The sequence below is a fragment of the Anastrepha ludens genome, chromosome 3, assembly GCF_028408465.1.
Source record: "Anastrepha ludens isolate Willacy chromosome 3, idAnaLude1.1, whole genome shotgun sequence".
NCBI lineage: Eukaryota > Metazoa > Arthropoda > Insecta > Diptera > Tephritidae > Anastrepha > Anastrepha ludens.
In genome coordinates, this window is record NC_071499.1 from 93,858,804 (window position 1) to 93,877,891 (window position 19,088).

Sequence of the window (19,088 nt, forward strand, 5' to 3'; positions counted from 1 at the left end):
ATACAGCTGTCAGTTCCCAGATTGCAACACCAGGGTTGCCAAATCCCGACATATAAAAGGCACCCCTCGTATAGCCACCGATTTAACGATGTGCTTGGCCAGAAAAGAAGATTTTTTGAACACAATTGCTGTCGATTTCACGCTGAGAAACGTTAACGAATTGAATGGCCGGGTTTCTTCAATTGCTCAGTCAATTAAATCTTGCTGTTGGAGAATTCTTATATATTCTCAAAAGCAAATAATTCGGTTGCACTTACTCATTACCAAAGTCAAATACGTCATGGTAACTATGGTGGATTCTTCTTCTTCTTAATTGGCACGATAACCGCTTACGCGATTTTGGCCGAGTTCAACAAAGCGCGCCACTCGTTTCTTTCTCGTGTTAACCGGCGACAATAGGACAAACCAAGGGAAGCCAAGTCCTTCTCCACCTGATTTTTCCAACGCAGAGAAGGCCTTCCTTTTCCTCTGCTACCACCAGCTGGTACCGCATCGAATACTTTCAAAGCCGGAGCGTTTGTATCCATTCGGACGATATAACCCAGCCAACGTAGCCGCTGGATCTTTATTCGCTGCGCTATGTCTATGTCGTCGTAAAGCTCATACAGCTCATCGTTCCATCGCCTGTGATATTCGCCGTTGCCAACGTGCAAAGGTCCAAAAATCTTACGCACAATCTTTCTGTCAAACACTCCAAGCGTCGCTTCATCGGATGTAGTCATCGTCCAAGCTTCTGCGCCATGAAAAGGCTGCTCATAACAAATATCTGCCATTCGGAGTCGGCTTATGGTAACAGGTATCATATAAACAGCTTTCTAATTATCCCCGGGGCGTATGCGTAATGTGAAATTTGAAACGTGAAAAGTAAAATTGCTGCACATGCACGGCAACGGAAATGCTGGTAGAGTAAAGTGAAGTTCAGGCACAATAATTAAAAATGCAACCCACTCTAAATTAATTTATGACCAAACTTATTGTTTTCACTAATTTGCACTCAGGACCGGAGAAGCCATACACCTTCCACCTCACCTCTGTGCGATTTCATGTGTGCAGGCAGCCATAACTTTTCGGTCCATTGCCCATTTTCGTTTTTATAAATGTTCGCTTTACGTCGGTGTTGTACAATGAATATAGTATTTTTCATTCTTCTATACTCTTCTCACATATGTAAATAGCTCCCAGCGCGAAACCAGTGCACCAAAGGCAGCAGCGCAAAAACTTCTATTTAAAAAATAAAGGTCAGCCATAAAAGCGCTTCAGTTGAAAATTATAAGGCTACGCTGCATGCACTTCAACGCGCCACTTTAATGGCACTGTTTTATTTTTACACATTTGAACATTTTTATTGTGCGAGTGAGTACTGGCTAGTGCACACTACTACTCCTTATTTTTGGTTTAATAGTTTCGTTCGTAATTTATTTCACGTAGTTTTCTTCGCCTTGTTTATGGCTTCACCTCAGTTGCGCAGCTTCTCAGCTGTCCGAGTGCTCAACACATCTACAAGTCGCTCGAGTTCAGCTTTCAACTTATGCTCCTGTAGTTCAAAAGCCCGCGAGCGTGTAAACTGTCATTGCAAATTTAATTGTCACATGCAGCTTATGAGTACAACACCCAGCCGTCTCTTGTCATAATATTTTTGCTTGTCATCAGGCAGTCCAGGGGTGAACTATAGCTATTCACAGTAACATCCGGTCATTGCTATGCTCAAAAACTGTTCTCACACCCAACTAGGCACAATTCGAAATAACGGAAATGTGGAAAAAAGAAAATTTTACTGTGGAAAGTTAGTGGCATTTGCCACACCAATGTCTGCAACAACTATTTTTCATATGTTCGTAAAAGCGAGTGTGCTGTGTATTTGTGGGCATCATCAAGTAAATGACCAATGGGCATTTGTAAGGTGTCAACACGGACTGGCAAAAGTTTGCAATAAAACAACAAGTAGGTGTGCCTGAGGAGTGGATAAAACAAGTTAGGGGACAAATATTTAAATGTTTTGTTGAATTTGAATTTGAATTTGAATTTCATTTATTTGCGTATGTATTTTAATATTTTGGGAAACTGGATATAAGTGTCTTGCAGGATGAGGAAAAAACAACACTATGAAAACGTAAGCGAAACAAGATCATTTGCCATCTGTACTTTCCTTTGTATGTGAAACTTGTCGGCCAACATGGATGAATCTTCTGAGCCGGTGGCCTTCGTAGAATCAACCACATGCATGTAGGTATGTATATACGAGCATATAACACAGCATTACTCTAGTCGGGAAACAATGCTTCTTCGCTGGAAGTTTCTCTGGATCACTCTACCAGCCGCTTTATCAAATACTAGCAAACCCGGCCCCCTTCGCTGGGCACACTAAAATAGAATAGATATGGTTTAGAACAGAAAATATATGATTTTCATATTATTTATTTCTTTATTCTTTATTCAAGCGCTTTGGCATAAACAATATTTTTTGTTTTTCTATTTGTTTTTGAGTAAATATAAAATATAAATTGAAAATCAGGAAAAAAGAAGATTGTTTTTAAATTTCAAATCAACGCATATGAATAAACAATCGTCTTTTTTCCTGATCATCCATGAATTTTTCGATTCAATTTATATGTTTTATTAAACATTAGAGCTTTTTTAACCATTATCCATTTATATTTTTCAAAAAAAAAAAAACGAAAAAAATTGTTTTTTCCACGAACACATAATTTCATTCGGATTTCACATTAAATTCTCAAATTTCGTAAGAAATTATTCACTGTTCCAAAATCCACTCCAAAAAACTTCACAAACAATTTTTACATGTTGCACTTACGTTTTTTCCTTATGGCATCCAAATCAGAAAGAAATATTGACACATTGTAACTCACACTGTCAATTTGACAGTTCAGTTCCGCCCCAAGCGTTAAAAAAGTAAGCGACATTATGGCTGGTTCAAAAGAACACTGTACCCGTTGCCAGTGCTCCGAATTACAACCAAACTTTACGAAACCCATTTTCAATACTTACTTAACAATGTGCGTAAGTTTGGTTTAATTCGGTTTAAAGACATGGCGGGTCCACGTTATGGCATATATTTCGAGAGCCTAGTCATCAATAGGTATGAAAATTACCCCGTATTAAAGCACTTATCAACAGCTTTCATTTGATACCCATATTGTACATACACAACCAAAGGTTACCCGGGTCCACGTTTTGACCTATATCTCGAGACCCCAGTCACGGAGCGGCATGAAAAATACTCTGTACTAAAGCATTCACCAACAGCTTGAATTTGATATCCATATTGTACAAACACATTCTAGGGTCCACGTTTTGGTCTCTATCTCGAGACCCTAGTCACGGAGCGGCATGAAAAATACCCTGGACTAAAGCATTCACCAACAGCTTCCATTTGATACCCATATTGTACATACACATCCGAAGGTTACCCGGGTCCACGTGTTGACCTATATCTCGAGCCCTATTTCCAAAATAAAATATAATCCATGTTACTCGTGGATGATGCAGCTTTCGAATGGTGAAAGAATTTTTAAAATCGGTCCAGTAGTTTTTGAGCCTATTCATTACAACCAAACAAACAAAGTTTTCCTCTTTATAATATTAGTATAGATTATAGTTACTCGAACTTAATAAGAACGGTATGATGAAATTCCGAAAGTTTAGGCGCGATTACAGGTCGTCGTTAATTTCACAGTAAATGGTGGTTTCCCTGAATATGAGGTTCTCTGCTACCTCGATTTTAGAAATCGTAAACTGTGCCGTCGGGACCACAGCACTGGAGCAAATCAAATGATATAAGGTCAAACTTATGGTCAGGAAATAAATAATTTATTTTTAACTTGATTATTTTTTAAATTAATAAATAAGTACACTCTAAAGCTTACTTGACTGTCTGACTCAGTGACATATAAGTGCATTATACGCAACGTGATCACAACTTTAAAAATAAAGAAATGCTAAATAATTAAACCGAATGGGTTGATGCGTAACTACCAACTTCGTAGGTTCGAATATCCGTGCATGAAGCACCAAAATGATAGGAAAAGTGTTTTTTTTTACTAGCGATCAGCCCATGACAGGCAGTGGCGAAAATCATAATAAATATCTGCCGTTCGGAGTCAGTTTAAACTGTAGATGTCTCCATTTCGTCATATGAATTCAAAAAAATCCTAAGTTACAAAAAATTCAAAATCGACTTTTTAGTTGATTATCATGTACCGTATCATAATACATGTTCCTTTAAAATTTTATAATCCAACAACCAATAATGACGTTGGTATAAACAAAATTCGAAAACCCAAGCGTAACAAATTTGCCAACCAAAACTGTAACCTACGCCTTTAGAGAAATAATAAACAACTAACACAAGAAGGCATAGCATGCCATGCCATTGTGTATGTTCTTATTTATCAGTTTTTTATTTATCAGTTACTGACGAAAAATATTGAGATAAGGTTTTTTGCATCTCTGTATTAAGAGTTAGTTTTCTTTTGTATGTTTCTAAGAAGCTTTACTGAGTTGGAGTTTATTTAATTAAAACTAAAAATCTCTAAAAATGATTAACGAAACTAATTTTAATAAGTCAGTGTTAAAAAAAACGGTGAAAAAAACGTATTTAATTTACAATAACCGAATGGCCGGCAAAATTTATAAAGGTCTTAATAAGGGAATTGTGTGTGAAAAGAATTCTAGAAAAATGGGCTTAAGATGTCAGTCTAAATATTGTGAAAAAAGCACATTGCGTCATTGCTCCCAATATGATGAAAATATACGCCAAGATATATTTGATGGATTTTGGAACATGTCGTTGAAAGAAAAAAAGATTTATGTAATAAGTCAAGTAGAATTGGAAGAAAAAGCACGAAACCGTACCACATTTTCGAGGCGATCGCTATCTGAACGATATTATTTGAAAGCAAAAGCAACTCGTATCCAGGTTTGCCGGCAAATGTTTATGTCAACTGTTGGAATAAATGAAAAAATGATAAGAAATTGGGTAGATTCGAACATTTTAAAACACACGCAATTGGATATTGCTCCGCCAAAAGGATCGTCGAAAAATGCTAAAAAATATGAAAAGCGCCTTAACTTATTAAAGAAATGGTTAAACAGTATTCCAAAACTTGAATCCCATTACCGAAGACAATACAGTACAAAAAATTATTTACAAACAGATATTAAATCATACAACCAACTTTATAAACTATATTGTGAAGAATGCGATGGTAATAATGACGATGAAATTTTACCAGTATCGTATCCAAAATTTATGCTTACCATAAAACCACAAAATATTCCATTGTTTAAACCAAGGAACGATATGTGTGATATTTGTGTATCATTTGAGGCAAAAGACATAACTGAGGATCAATATAATAGTCATAGATCACAAATCAATGAAATGAGAAAAGAAAATGAAAACGATATCGAAAGAGCCAAGTCTGGACTGTGCTTATTATTATGCATAGATATGCAAGCAGTGAAACTGATTCCCCAAACAAATGCTAGTGCCTCATATTATAAAATGAAATTACAGGTGCATAATTTCACTATTTATAATATAATATCATTACTCACTAGTCTGATAATTACATTTGGGATGAGTCTGAAGGGAATCTTGTAGCGTCTACTACCGCCACATGTATTTATTTATTTATTTATTTATTTATTTATTTATTTATTGTCTTTGAATGGATACATTCTTACAGACTATATTAAGCTAATGTACAATAGTTTATTAGTTACTAAGAAAAGAACGATTTAAGATGATTGACTAAGATGCCATGCGGCCATGTAAAATCAGCACCAGAAGAATTGAAAAACATATTTAAATCTGAACATGCCCTAGGAATCGGAGCATTCATCCCATAGTTGGTTCTCGAGAAGCCAATTTTAAAGGTTTCGTACTGTCGGAGCCTCATATTGGGTATATTAAATTGAATTTTACTTAAGAGGGAAGGACAATCAATAGGTCCAGAAATAATACGAATAATAAATGAGCACGATAGAATAGACCGTCTGCTATCAAGTGGTTTTAAGTCAATTAGTAAACATCGAGAGCGGTACGATGGTACAGGTTCAGAAAAGTTTAAAGATCGGAGCGCAAAACGAAGAAAGACTTTCTGCACTCTCTCAATCCGATTAGACAGACCTATTTGGTACGGTCTCCAAATAATAGCGGCATACTCTAATCTTGATCTAACAAAAGCACAATACAATGTTTTGAGAGTGTGTGGGTTGGTAAATGCAGAACAATTTCGGCGAACGAATGCTAGCATCGCATATGATCGTCTTATGACGTGGTTAACATGGCTGGTGAAATTCAGCTTAGAGTCGAAAATAACGCCTAAGTCTTTAATTTCCTCAACGGATTGCAAGGGTAAGCCAGCAATATTATACGAAGTATGCAAAGTGTTGTTTGATTTAGCATATTTTACGTGAAAGCATTTGCTAATATTTAGTGACAGATGGTTTCAATAGCACCACTTCCGGACATTGTGCAAGTCGGTTTGCAACTTTTCAGAGTCCCTAACACTGTTAATCACCGCAAATATTTTAAGATCATCAGCATACAACAAGTGTTCTGCAAATGAAAAGCAAGAACCAATATCGTATTGTTAAATACTTAGAGAAGTGTTTACTTCAGTCACCAGATACGAGTATTAACCATGTCATAATATATTCTGATGGCTGCTTTTATCAAAACCGCCGTGTCATATTGTCAAGCGCATTGCCATCTTTATGCATTGAAAAAAAACATAACGATAGAGCATAAATATTTAATAGTTGGACACACTCAAATGGAGTGCGATTCAACACATTCGCTTATCCAAAGAAAAATTAACAATAAAAAAATTAATCTTCCGTCTGAATTTGTTCAGTATATTAAGGATTCTCGAAAGACTCCCTTTCCACTGAACACTCATCACCTTACTCATTCATATTTTCTTAATTACGACTCTCTTCCTAAGCGATACTCTTCTATTCGTCCAGGTAACATCATCAAAATCAACTTTCACGATCTACTTTTACAATAAAATGCGTTTTACAGGCTAACAAATTGGTGATCCTACCGTTAACAAAATTCGAGTACTGGCATATGATTCGCTTGGAATTATTTATTTTAAAACAAACATCAAAGACGAATATACTCTTCTTCCACACCGATGTGCCAAAAATTTTCATGACTCCCAACTTGCTCCATTACATACCAACAGATTAAACATTTCTAAAAAAAAAGTGAGAACATCTTAACGATCTTAAGTCCTTTATACCAGCAGATTGTCATAATTTTTATACTAATTTGCCCTATGAAAATGAATAGCAAGATTTATGTAAAGTTTTCATCTTTTTACGAATTTAATTTCTTTTTGAGAATTATTTTTTGTTTTGTTGGTTTGTTATCAAAATAAAAAATATATAATAATAAATTGGATAATATCCATTATAATATATTATGATATTATAATCAATTTAATGCAAGATATAAGGAAAATATTTTGAGAAAATTACCAAAAAACAAACTTTCTATTTGAGTTACGCCCTTTTCGATTTCAGAAAAAACTAATTGTAGAAGGAGTAAGTTTCATATATCTAAGTAATACGAAAAGTAATATTTTTTCTTCAAATACTGATTCTTTTATGAAAAATAATCTTAACTTGAGAAAATATTGAAAAATTTTGCCTTATTTTTCAATTTAAAAGGTTTTTTGCTTCTCCTGTAAAATTTTTAAAATGTAACTTAGGGCTTTTTTGATTTCATGTGACGATTTGTAGAACAACATCAAGACGTACACCACAAATAGGAGGAAGAGCTCGCCCAAAAACTCAAGAAGGGTTTAAGCGCCAATTATAGAAATAAAATAAAAAGAATGAGTAAAAATCCTAATGGATAGTCTTAATTTGATCGAAAAACTAATGCAGATCACCTTCGACTGCAGATCAATTCGTCTGATAAACGCACTAAATCATCTTCTAAAAGCATGCCTTTAACTCCCGGATAGAAAACCCCTTCTTTGGGTCAATTGAAATACCTTTTCAAAATTTTCCGGTTTTGAAGTTTTTCGGCTAAAACATTCACGATAAATTGTGAAATCCTTATTGCCATTTCGGTTAATTGTCCAACTGATAAAAGACAATTAGGAAAAATTTCATTGACATGAGCTAAATCTTGTGCACTCCTGTTTTTATCGAATACCTCAAATAAAGTGTTGCATATAACTCCGCAGTGTGAAGAGAGGATTTTTTAAATTTCTATTTTAAATTCCTTTGAAATTCTTTATGAAAAAGTATATGTTGAGTATTTTTTTTTTTTTGATAATAGAAAGTTTTGCACCGTTACATATTGGCCTACGAAATGTGTCCATGCACTTTATTAGAAAAAACTTTCTATTATTTGATATTTCATGCTCTGAGATTCGAACCCCTGCACTTCCGAATGGTAGTAATGGACCAACGCAGCTGTGCAGCTCTTTAGCTTATACAAATATAGGGCCCGCCATCTATCATTACGGATTTGAACTAGGTATTATTTGAAGAATGGTAACACTTAGCTGTCATCTGATTTGACAGAAAATTAGTTTTATTCTTTCGCTGATCGAAAATGATTGTGTATACGCTCAAAGAACGCTGGGAAATATTGCGACATTACATTGAAAATCATGGTAATGTTGCAGAATGTGTACGAAAATTACGTACGGCAATGGGAAGAAGAAAAGCACCGAATAAAGCGTATGTGCGTTACTTTGCTAAACAAGTAAGAGAAACTGGGTTGCTTATTGACAAATCAACGCGTGACCGACCAAAAACCGTGCGTACACCAGAAAATATTGCTGCTGTGGCCGAGAGTGTTCGTGAATCACCAGGAACATCAGTTCACCGTCGTTCTCAACAACAAAACGCGATGTCATAGCGGAAATACAGCCGCATACAATCGAAAATGTGTTGAAAAATTGGACCGATCGTATGGGACGGTGCATGGCTAGCCGAGGCAGCCATATGAATGAAGTTGTGTTCCATCATTAACCGAAAGGATTGTACTTCAAAATAAAAAAAACAGTTTGGAAAAATATTGAGTAGTTTCTTTTTTATAGCATTTTTAATTCTGTAAAGTTATATGGCGGACCCTGTATATGGTATGATTGACCAAAAATCCGCCACTTTGTTTTCTTTTACATCAACATTTTTATAAAAGACAAAATCGATTTTTGATAACTTCTTTATTTAGTATTTCGATTCATATTTTCACTGACCCACAGCTTCACATCAGAACAAATTGTACAGTTTAGTAATAAAACTATAACTTTTTACATGCTAACCGGCTTAAAGTTACAGAAAAAAGGAATATTTAATAGTTGGACTACTATTCGCAACAGTTAACAGTAACATAAGTCAAAGGTCTCAACAGCAATGTTGCAAAAGAAAGAAATTTAATGAAGCTGTAACACAATGCCTAAAATAAATTAATACTGCAGTAATTTTACAACTGAAAAGACAACTGGCACACCTACTGGACTGGTATTCCTATTAAACCTATTGCCACTTTGTCGCACTGCGACAATTGCCAACTTTTTAGATTTAAGGCCGGAACTAATGAGAAAAGTTTACGTAATTAAATTATCTCCTTACTGCAAGTATGCATCTGAGAATGATCTGAGACTGAAGCCACAAAGGCACTGCTTCGAAGTTGAATTTCACAGCAAAAATTGGAATCAGATAAATACAGAAATCAGTAAAGTTGAACTTTCTTTGCCGCAGTTTTAAATTTTTATATAATATATTTTTCTTAATTTGTGATCACAAATAACTACAACACATACCTAAATCTTGCATTAGTCTAATTTTAATCAAAAGTTAACCAAAGCAATAACTGGTATATTTAGCGATGCCAAACAATCAGTTTTGCTTTGCGAAACTCAGCTCTCGAAGTTTTGATACTGATAATGAAAATATTTCATCATAAGGGTAATAGAAATGCTTCATTTGCAAATAAAAAATTTAAATTTGGCACAGATAATTGTCGAAAAAAAATGATTTTTAAGAACATACACTCGCCTATCCGCTCAATAATAATATGCATACTTTATAAAGTACTTGCCACATTATTATTTTCTAACGTAAGCTTAAAAGCAATGCTATGAAATATTTTGTTCTTGAAGCTCACATAAATGTTTTCTTGTTATTTGCCATTTCTTGTATATTAAACAGGGATTTTACTTATACGAGTATAACATCTACTGTGGGCAAAAAGTAAGGTGAATTTATTTGTCAAACTTCGCGGGATTAAAATTTCGCTCTAGTTATTTTTTTCATGAGTTAGCAGCACTGTTAATAACGTCTGGGCCAACTTTCATATGAATGTCATTATCCGTAATATATTTACGCTTGTGTTTACCAAACGATCAAGAGTGCATTTTTCGGTTTTTACAATGTCTGATTTGATTGAGCAGAGAAGTACCATCAAATTTTGTTTACGGAATGAAATTTCGGCTGCGGAAACGTTTAGCATGTTGCAGAAGGCATTTGGTGATTCGACCATGTCGCAGAAAATTATTTATAAGTGGTACAAAGACTTCAAAGAGGGTCGAGAACGTGTTGATGACTTGGAGCGCTCCGGACGACCATCGACGTCAACAGATGACCAACACGTCAATAAAGTGAAGGAGTTAGTGCTCAAAAATCGTCGGTTGACTGTTAAAGACCTTACTGATATGATCGGAATATCAGAAGGATTTGTGAAAACCATTTTGAAAGACCATTTAGGCCTACGAAAAGTCAAATCTCGTTTGGTACCGAAAACTTTCAATTTCTTGGAAAAAAGTCGTCGCGTTGATGTGTGTGAAACAATGCTTTCAAACTATCAGGACAAGCTCAAATGCATCATTACGGGAGATGAGATTTGGATTTATGCTTACGACCCTGAACCAACCGACCTATCAAGCGAATATCGTGCTAAAGGCGAGGCCAGACCGAAAAGAGCACGTCAAAGTCGTTCAAAAATAAAGGTCATGATGACAGTTTTTTTCGATTTTCGAGGTGTCGTGCACTATGAATTCCTTCCACCTGGCCAAACTGTTAATAAGAAATATTATTTGAGCGCTATGCGTCGTTTACATGAAGCAATTCGTCTAAAAAGACCAGAATTATGGGCCAACAACTCTTAGTTTTTGCATCACGATAATGCACGGTCTCACATTGCACTCGTTCTTCGTGACCATTTCGCCAAAAATTCCATGCATATCGTTCCGCAACCACCGTATTCGCCTGATTTGGCTCCGGCTGATGGCTATACCGGAAATGGACTATTTGGCATGTTTCAGGGATTGGAAAAATCGTTGGCATAAGTGTATTTCATCGAGAGGGGATTATTTTGAAGTGAATGAAATTGATTTACAAGAATAAATAAAGATGTTTCATTTTACAACCAAATTCACCTTACTTTTTGCCCACAGTACGTTATCTCAAAATGCGTTCCATCTTGTTTGCAGATGCAAGTTGTAAAAAACTCGTTAAACACAGTGGCTCTTACCAACGAAAAAGTTAATTAAACTTAAAACTTAGAGAATATACTAACATATAATAAGATTAAATTATAAACCCTGGTAGATGACACTTTTTGTATCTATTGGCTATAAGGATTTTTGATATACCTGTATAAATAATAATACTAAAATAAAACTGAGCTTTTTAGTTCAGAAAAGTATTTGCCTGGCTTAGCCCTGTGTTCCTTCCGTCTATTCAATGAGATTAATAGCGAGCAAATGGTGTCACAGAACATATCTGAGAGATATGCAAATAAGTGAAGAACTAAACAATTTTAAAATTATAAGTAAAGTCATTTGATAATACGAGGGTTGCCTTTTGTATGTTGCATCTTTGTTTACATATTACATTTTCAGTAACGAGCTTTATTTGTTCTTATTGCAGTGAATTCAAAAACTCATCAACATTTAGTCGTCAAGAAGATTTGTCCTCGTTAGATACCGCATCATTTTCCAAGGCGAGCTTATTCCAAAAAAAGTTGTTTTTCGATGAATTACCTCAAAGCAAATGGTCGCTTGTTTTTTCGTAAAATCTGTTGTTTTTGGAGAATAAAGAAAAACCAACCGTCGAAGAATGAAAGAAGATAAAATGGGAACTCCTTTTATATTAGGTTAGTAAGTAGTTTTTCTTCTAGTGTATTAGATGTACGTACGATCCGAGGACCCAACATCGACTCGGATTACTACCTTGTTGCGGCCAAACTGCGCACACGCCTCTGTGCAGCAAAAAACGTGCATCTACCTACGCAAAGAATGTTCGACATCGAAAAGCTGCAATCACAACAGACAGCCAGAAGATTCGCCACTCGACTCTCACTCCTGCTATCAGAGAGTACTGCCCAACAAACCGGCATCCACGAACAATGGAGCAACATTTCTCGTTCTCTACGTACCGCCGCCGAAGAAGAAATCGGATTCCGGCGAGCCCGAAAAAACAATTGGTACGACGAGGAATGTCATGCTGCCGCAGAAAGAAAGGATGCCGCCTATAGAGCCACGCTGCGATCGGGCGCAACGCGAGCCATGTGGGATCGCTACAGAGAGCTGAAAAAGGAAGAGAGACGTATTATCCGAAAGAAGAAACGAGAGGCCGAAATACGTGAGTGCGAAGAGCTTGAGATGCTGGCCAACAGGAACAACGCCCGAAAATTCTATCAGAAAGTTCGGCGGCTTACAGAAGGTTTTAAGACCGGGGCGTTTTCCTGTAAGAACAAAGACGGCGAACTGGTGACTGACGTACAGAGCAATCTTAAATTTTGGAAGGAACACTTCTCGAACTTATTAAACAGTGACAGCTGCGCATGTCACCGAGAAAGTGAAGATCCCGATACCCCAATCGTTGACGATGGAATTGTCGTCCCGCTGCCCGATCATGACGAGGTGAGAATAGCGATAACGCGGCTAAAGAACAACAAAGCCGCGGGCGCCGACGGACTGCCGGCTGAGCTATTCAAACATGGCGGCGAGGAGCTGGTAAGGTGCATGCATCAGCTTCTATGCAAAATATGGTCGGATGAAAGCATGCCTGCCGATTGGAATTTAAGTGTACTCTGCCCAATCCATAAGAAGGGCGATCCTGCAATTTGTGCCAATTACCGCGGGATTAGTCTTCTAAATATCGCATATAAGGTTCTAGCGAGCGTATTGTGTGAAAGGCTGAAGCCCACCGTCAACCAACTGATTGGGCCTTATCAGTGTGGCTTCAGACCTGGAAGGTCTACCATCGACCAAATATTCTCAATACGCCAAATCTTGGAAAAGACCCATGAAAGGAGAATCGACACACACCATCTTTTCGTGGACTTCAAAGCTGCATTCGACAGTACGGAAAGGAGTTACCTGTATGCCGCGATGTCTGAATTTGGTATCCCCGCAAAACTAATACGGCTATGTAAGATAACGTTGCTCAACACCAGCAGCGCCGTCAGAATTGGGAAGGACCTCTCCGAGCCGTTTGATACCAAACGAGTTTTCAGACAGGGTGACTCGCTGTCGTGTGACTTCTTTAACCTGATGTTGGAGAGCATCGTGCGAGCCGCAGAACTTAATCGCTCAGGCACAATATTTTATAAGAGCGTACAATTGTTAGCGTATGCCGATGATATTGACATCATCGGCCTTAACAACCGCGCTGTTAGTTCTGGCTTCTCCAAACTGGATAAAGAGGCAAAGGGAATGGGTCTGGTGGTGACCGAAGACAAAACGAAGTACCTCCTGTCTTCAAACAAACAGTCGGCGCACTCGCGCATCGGCACCCACGTCACTGTTGACAGTTATAATGTCGAGGTTGTAAAAGATAACAACGTCAGCCTTGAAATCCAACGCAGAATCTCTCTTGCCCACAAGTGCTACTTTAGACTAAGTAGGCAACTGAGCAGTAAAGTCCTCTCTCGACGAACAAAACTAACACTCTACAAGACTCTCATCATGCCCGTCCTAACGTAAGGCGCAGAAGCTTGGACGATGACAACATCCGATGAAGCGACGCTTGGAGTGTTCGAGAGAAAGATTCTGCGTAAGATTTTTGGACCTTTGCACGTTGGCAATGGCGAATATCGCAGACGATGGAACGATGAGCTGTATGAGCTTTACGACGACATAGACATAGCGCAGCGAATAAAGATCCAGCGGCTACGTTGGCTGGGTCATGTCGTCCGAATGGATACAAACGCTCCGGCTTTGAAAGTATTCGATGCGGTACCAGCTGGTGGTAGCAGAGGAAGGGGGCGGCCTCCTCTGCGTTGGAAAGATCAGGTGGAGAAGGACTTGGCTTCACTTGGTGTGTCCAACTGGCGCCGGTTAGCACGGGAAAGAAACGACTGGCGCGCTTTGCTAAACTCGGCCAAAATCGCGTAAGCGGTTATAGCGCCAATTAGGAAGAGAGAAGTAGTTTTTCTTATAAGCATTGCAATTTTACTTTAGGTTTCGTATATAAGAAGCAGCGTTCAATCATTTTTTCTTTGCGAATTTCAGAAATTATCTAAATTCCTAACTTGAAAATTTTCCAAACTTTTTCGCGTACAAGGAAGGAATATGGTTTTTTTTCAATACAGCACTGCTAAAAATAGTTTCCCACACAGCTAATATTTACGAAGTGTTATATACACATGCATACCTATGTGTGTTTTTTGCGTGCATAACAAACAAACAACAATGCATTTAAACCACGCGTGAAATATTTACCACTAAAATCCGATTGTATTATTTCCCGAACTCTGGCTCCTACTGAACTTCCTATCAACTGCGGTCACAATCGATGTTGCGTATTGCTACACACCAGTGTAGCACCATAAATATACACATACCGTATCGTGAACATACAGTTGTGTAAATGTGTTCAATGCGCATCAAAAAATTTTTGAATTTGTGGAAATTGAGCTCACTTTTTATTAAAACTCCAACTCAACACATTGCCATTCGTTGCAATACTCGTATATTATTAAAAACTTATGTAGCAAGCAAATTTTCACATGTCAACCTCAACTTGAATGAATTAAATCGGATTTCACACCTGTATCGCTTTTGCTTAATCACAAACAGTCATTCACAGGAAATAAGTAACAAAAAAGGCTTGAAATATTACACCACTCTTCTCTGTTCATGAAGTATACTCGTACATACATACACATATGTGCGTAGGTGCTATGTACATACAAATCCATGTCGACATGCACGTGTGTGCACAAACGCTCTTCTGGCAATTAATGACACTGCAGGGATAGTACATAACGTGGTGGCTTACCATGTACCAGCGTTGAAAGCTTCAATGCTGTCAATTAATTATGAAAACGCACAGTTTGATGGAGAAAAAAGTAAAAACTAAAAGCAGAGCGTAATTGGAGAAAGGGATAATATTTGCTCTTTAATGTAATATTTCTTCTGCGCATGTGGTGTATTATATTTCCTACCGACAGTTGCGGCCATGCCAGAATGCTCTGGGTAAGTGGGATGCTTCATACCGTGTGACACCTTATATTAATTCGAGAGAATAAAAAGTACACCTAGTGTGCCGAAACACTATTCGTTTGTAATGGGTGCAAAGGTCCACTTGAGTGATCCTCATCAATCAGTCGAAAGCAGCAGAGACCAACAAATTTCAGTTAACCGTTAAAAATCTAGTTATACATATTTATGATATATAGGTATGATTGGCCCCTTACATTGTTCGTGGGGGCTTGGTCGAGCTCCTGCTCGAATTCGTGGCGTTCCACAACTGAAGGGGTCTACAGTTTACATTTCCTCCAAGTGACGAGAGTGTTTTTATCGGCAGCTTTTTCAAGGCAGAACTACGTTTAAAATTTGTTTTCATAATCTATCAGTGAATTCCAGATTAGATGGCATTTTATCGATGCTTTGCAAGCCGTACGCTACATTTTACAGTATCAACAGCTCTGGCTGACTCTACATAGATATGTGCTTGTGAGAGGTCTCATAATGGTATCGAAACGGCGCTTTAGTGATACTTAGGGAGTGATACCAGGGTGGTACTTCAATTTCACCTGCCTATCTACTGGAGGTAAGGAACATTATTTTTCTGACCATTGTCCACTTGCAAATAGGAACGGTTAGTAAATAATAGGTATCATGTCCGGACTACATGGGGAAAGCATTGGAGCCTCCCTATAGAATGTCCCGAGTTTCTGATTAGTCTCTATCAATGTTCTGGAGATGATATCTTTCACTGATAGCCAGGCGTCGATGAAATCCCTCACAAAGCAGTCGACAACTTCCAAGGTAGCAATAAAATACCGTAAATCTCTTAAAGAGTTGGCTAAGTCATTTTACTTAAAAGTAACATGGGTTCCTGACCATTGTGACATTGAGGGTAACTGTAGAGCCGACGAACTAGCGACGCTCACCACCAATTTGGCCGATAAAGGCAAAGACAATTCCATAGGCATACCCTTTGTAAGATACTTACCTTTGAGGAAATCTTAAGAGCAGCAGAGTGTTTCTACAATTGTGGCCGACTCTCAATGCTTAAGCACAGAACCTCTGCTAAGTCAAAAAAGGCACAGTCTTAGCACACGGATTTCAGTTATTACGGAGCACTGCTTAATAGGTAGGCACGCCCTGAGGATGAGTGTGCAAGCACATGACTTCTGCAGAAGAGGAAGCGACGATCTGGCAGCTTCTGTGACGTTGTTCTGATCTATCCAGATATAGGTTTACCATTTTAGGTAGACAATTTTTTAATGAATTGCGAAATTTCAGTTCTGCGGAAATCAGAGATCTTCTAAAATTTTTGAAAAGTACACACTGGTTTTAGGAGAACCTGAGCGTATACCACAGGACAATCCCTCCAACCTAACATTACCTAGCCTCTATCAGTGATTTTGATGTGGATTTCTTTTAATCAATTACAATTCCCCTACTAAAGACCAAAGCTTGCTACTTCTGAGAGACTGCTTGTTCCAAACGGAACAAATCTGCTTGTTGCAGATAATATCGGGCGTTTTTTAGCTGTTTGAGAACTATCAGCCAGATTCATTAAAAAAAGTTTTCAAAAATTGGACTACCATTGGATCAAATGGACCACGTAACTCGTAGCCGCGGCGGATATATGTCGGATATCATATTTCAAAAAAAAAATGCCATGGAATTATTTACAAAATTATAATAAAAAAATCGTTCCAATAATATTTATTAATAATATATTTAATAATAATATTATCATTTCAATTTCTCAAGCTCTTCAAAAAACACCTGACATAATTATGAATTCGGAATTTAGCTGTAAAGGAATAGCTCAACTTACTGACCGTCAACGTTTTCGCTTGATGTTACCGTAGGGGACTCATTTTCTATTACCAGGGACAATCCATGGTATCTCTTTGGCATCGAAATTGCCGAAATAGAATCATGGAAACTAAAATGGCCTGATGCCATACTCAGGATCATAAAAACTATTCACAACACTGTCAGCCGCCTGCCTTCAGTTGTCGACTTCATCGAAAAAAACTGGAACTAATGGTATATTTTGTCTTTGTGTGATGTCCATTCTGGAAGTGTCCTCAAACAATACGGAAGTATTCTCAATCAATCACAAAACTGTCACAAATATTGCTTAAAGCAAAGGCGTATTTTTACAAAGCGTACTACGCTTCACATTTGTTTCACTTGTAATTCTATGTTAAATCCGCGCGATAGCCTATTGCCAAATCATCTCATCTCACCCACACGTCAGGTACAAGGATTAACTAATGTGGAACATGTTCAGCCCTATCATAGAATCCGTTGTAGACTGTTTTTCGTAGAAACTAAGAAATTCTAATCATACAATTCGAATAGCTCCGAACGCACACTCGAAATTCGTAGAGTAGCATTCACTGAATACACTCGTAACGTCAAATCTTACCGTTTCGTAAAAAAATTAGAAGTAGTAATAAAAAGAAAATTTAAAAGGAGAAAAATAAGAAAGCTGTGAAATGTAAGTACTATATTAACTAAACTATAAACAAAAAGGAATTTTTTAAGCATATGTACTTTTATTTGATTTTTACAGGTATAAAGTTGTAACAACACGTCAGCAGTATGCCAGTTTGTTGGAGCTAATAAAGGAGAAGCCAGAAATTGCTCAGGGGTTCTCCAAATGCTCGAAGGAAGAGGTAACCGTGTTTTGGCAAAATGTTGCGAAACAGCTTAACAGTATAGGCCCACCAACCAAAGATGTATCAAACTGGAAAAAGGTAATAAAGGGCTGTATATAAGAACATTAACCGTTTGCACAACATATTTTTATTTCAGGTGTGGTTAGATTGGAAGGCTTATATAAAGCGAAAATTGTCCGAAAACAAGAGGGAGCAAACAACAACTGGCGGTGCCCGATATAAGCAGCACCACTTTAATGAGATGAAAGAAGAAGTCATCAGACTGACCACTTTAGAGACCAGCACGCACGGTATCACAGGCACAGTAAGTGTAGGACTACCTGCTACTGTCGAGGCAGAGAATAGTGGACCCGATCCGGACGTATCCATGCTGTCGGATAACTGCCTAAGTCCTTCTTTCACGAGACGCGCATCAACTGTCCAAAAGCGAGTCGGTACAAGTACTGCAGATCTTATTAAAGAGCAGCCAGCGCTTCAAAACGACTTCCAAGCGAAGAGTCTGCAGCATTTTGAACAGCAAGATATGAAGCTAGACAATCTCGCTTCGACTATGCAGAGAATGTGTTCGGCACTGGAAAAAATGTGCGACCTGAAAGCAGCCGACTTGGAAGAAACGCGTAGGCACCATGAAAACATGGAGTGCTTGAATGCGGCCAAAAATCAAATAAAACAACAAATGTTAGAAGTAGAAAATAAGAGCCTCGAAGCGTTGTCAAAAAAAAAAAAATTAATACACATTTTTTATTGAAAACTACAAATGTTTACTGTGCCTTACTTGTGTGTATATATGTATATATATCGTATTTACTAGGTATGGCTAGACTGGAAGGCGTATATTAAAAGGAAGCTAGCGGAAAACAAAAAATAACAGACATACATATAATACATAATACATATAAGTCTTGCTATTTTTTAATTGAATATTATAGTCGTGTTA

The 19,088-nt window shown here is 37.5% G+C and overlaps 1 protein-coding gene across 1 annotated transcript; it reads left to right on the forward strand.

Annotated features, from left to right (window-relative positions):
* Positions 1-2,173: 2,173 nt before the first annotated feature.
* Positions 2,174-18,972, forward strand: LOC128857605 (uncharacterized). Its single transcript, XM_054093356.1, has 4 exons — positions 2,174-2,223; positions 18,046-18,229; positions 18,288-18,829; positions 18,963-18,972. The coding sequence occupies exons 1-4, from the start codon at positions 2,174-2,176 to the stop codon at positions 18,970-18,972; spliced, it is 786 nt and encodes a 261-aa protein (XP_053949331.1).
* Positions 18,973-19,088: the final 116 nt, after the last annotated feature.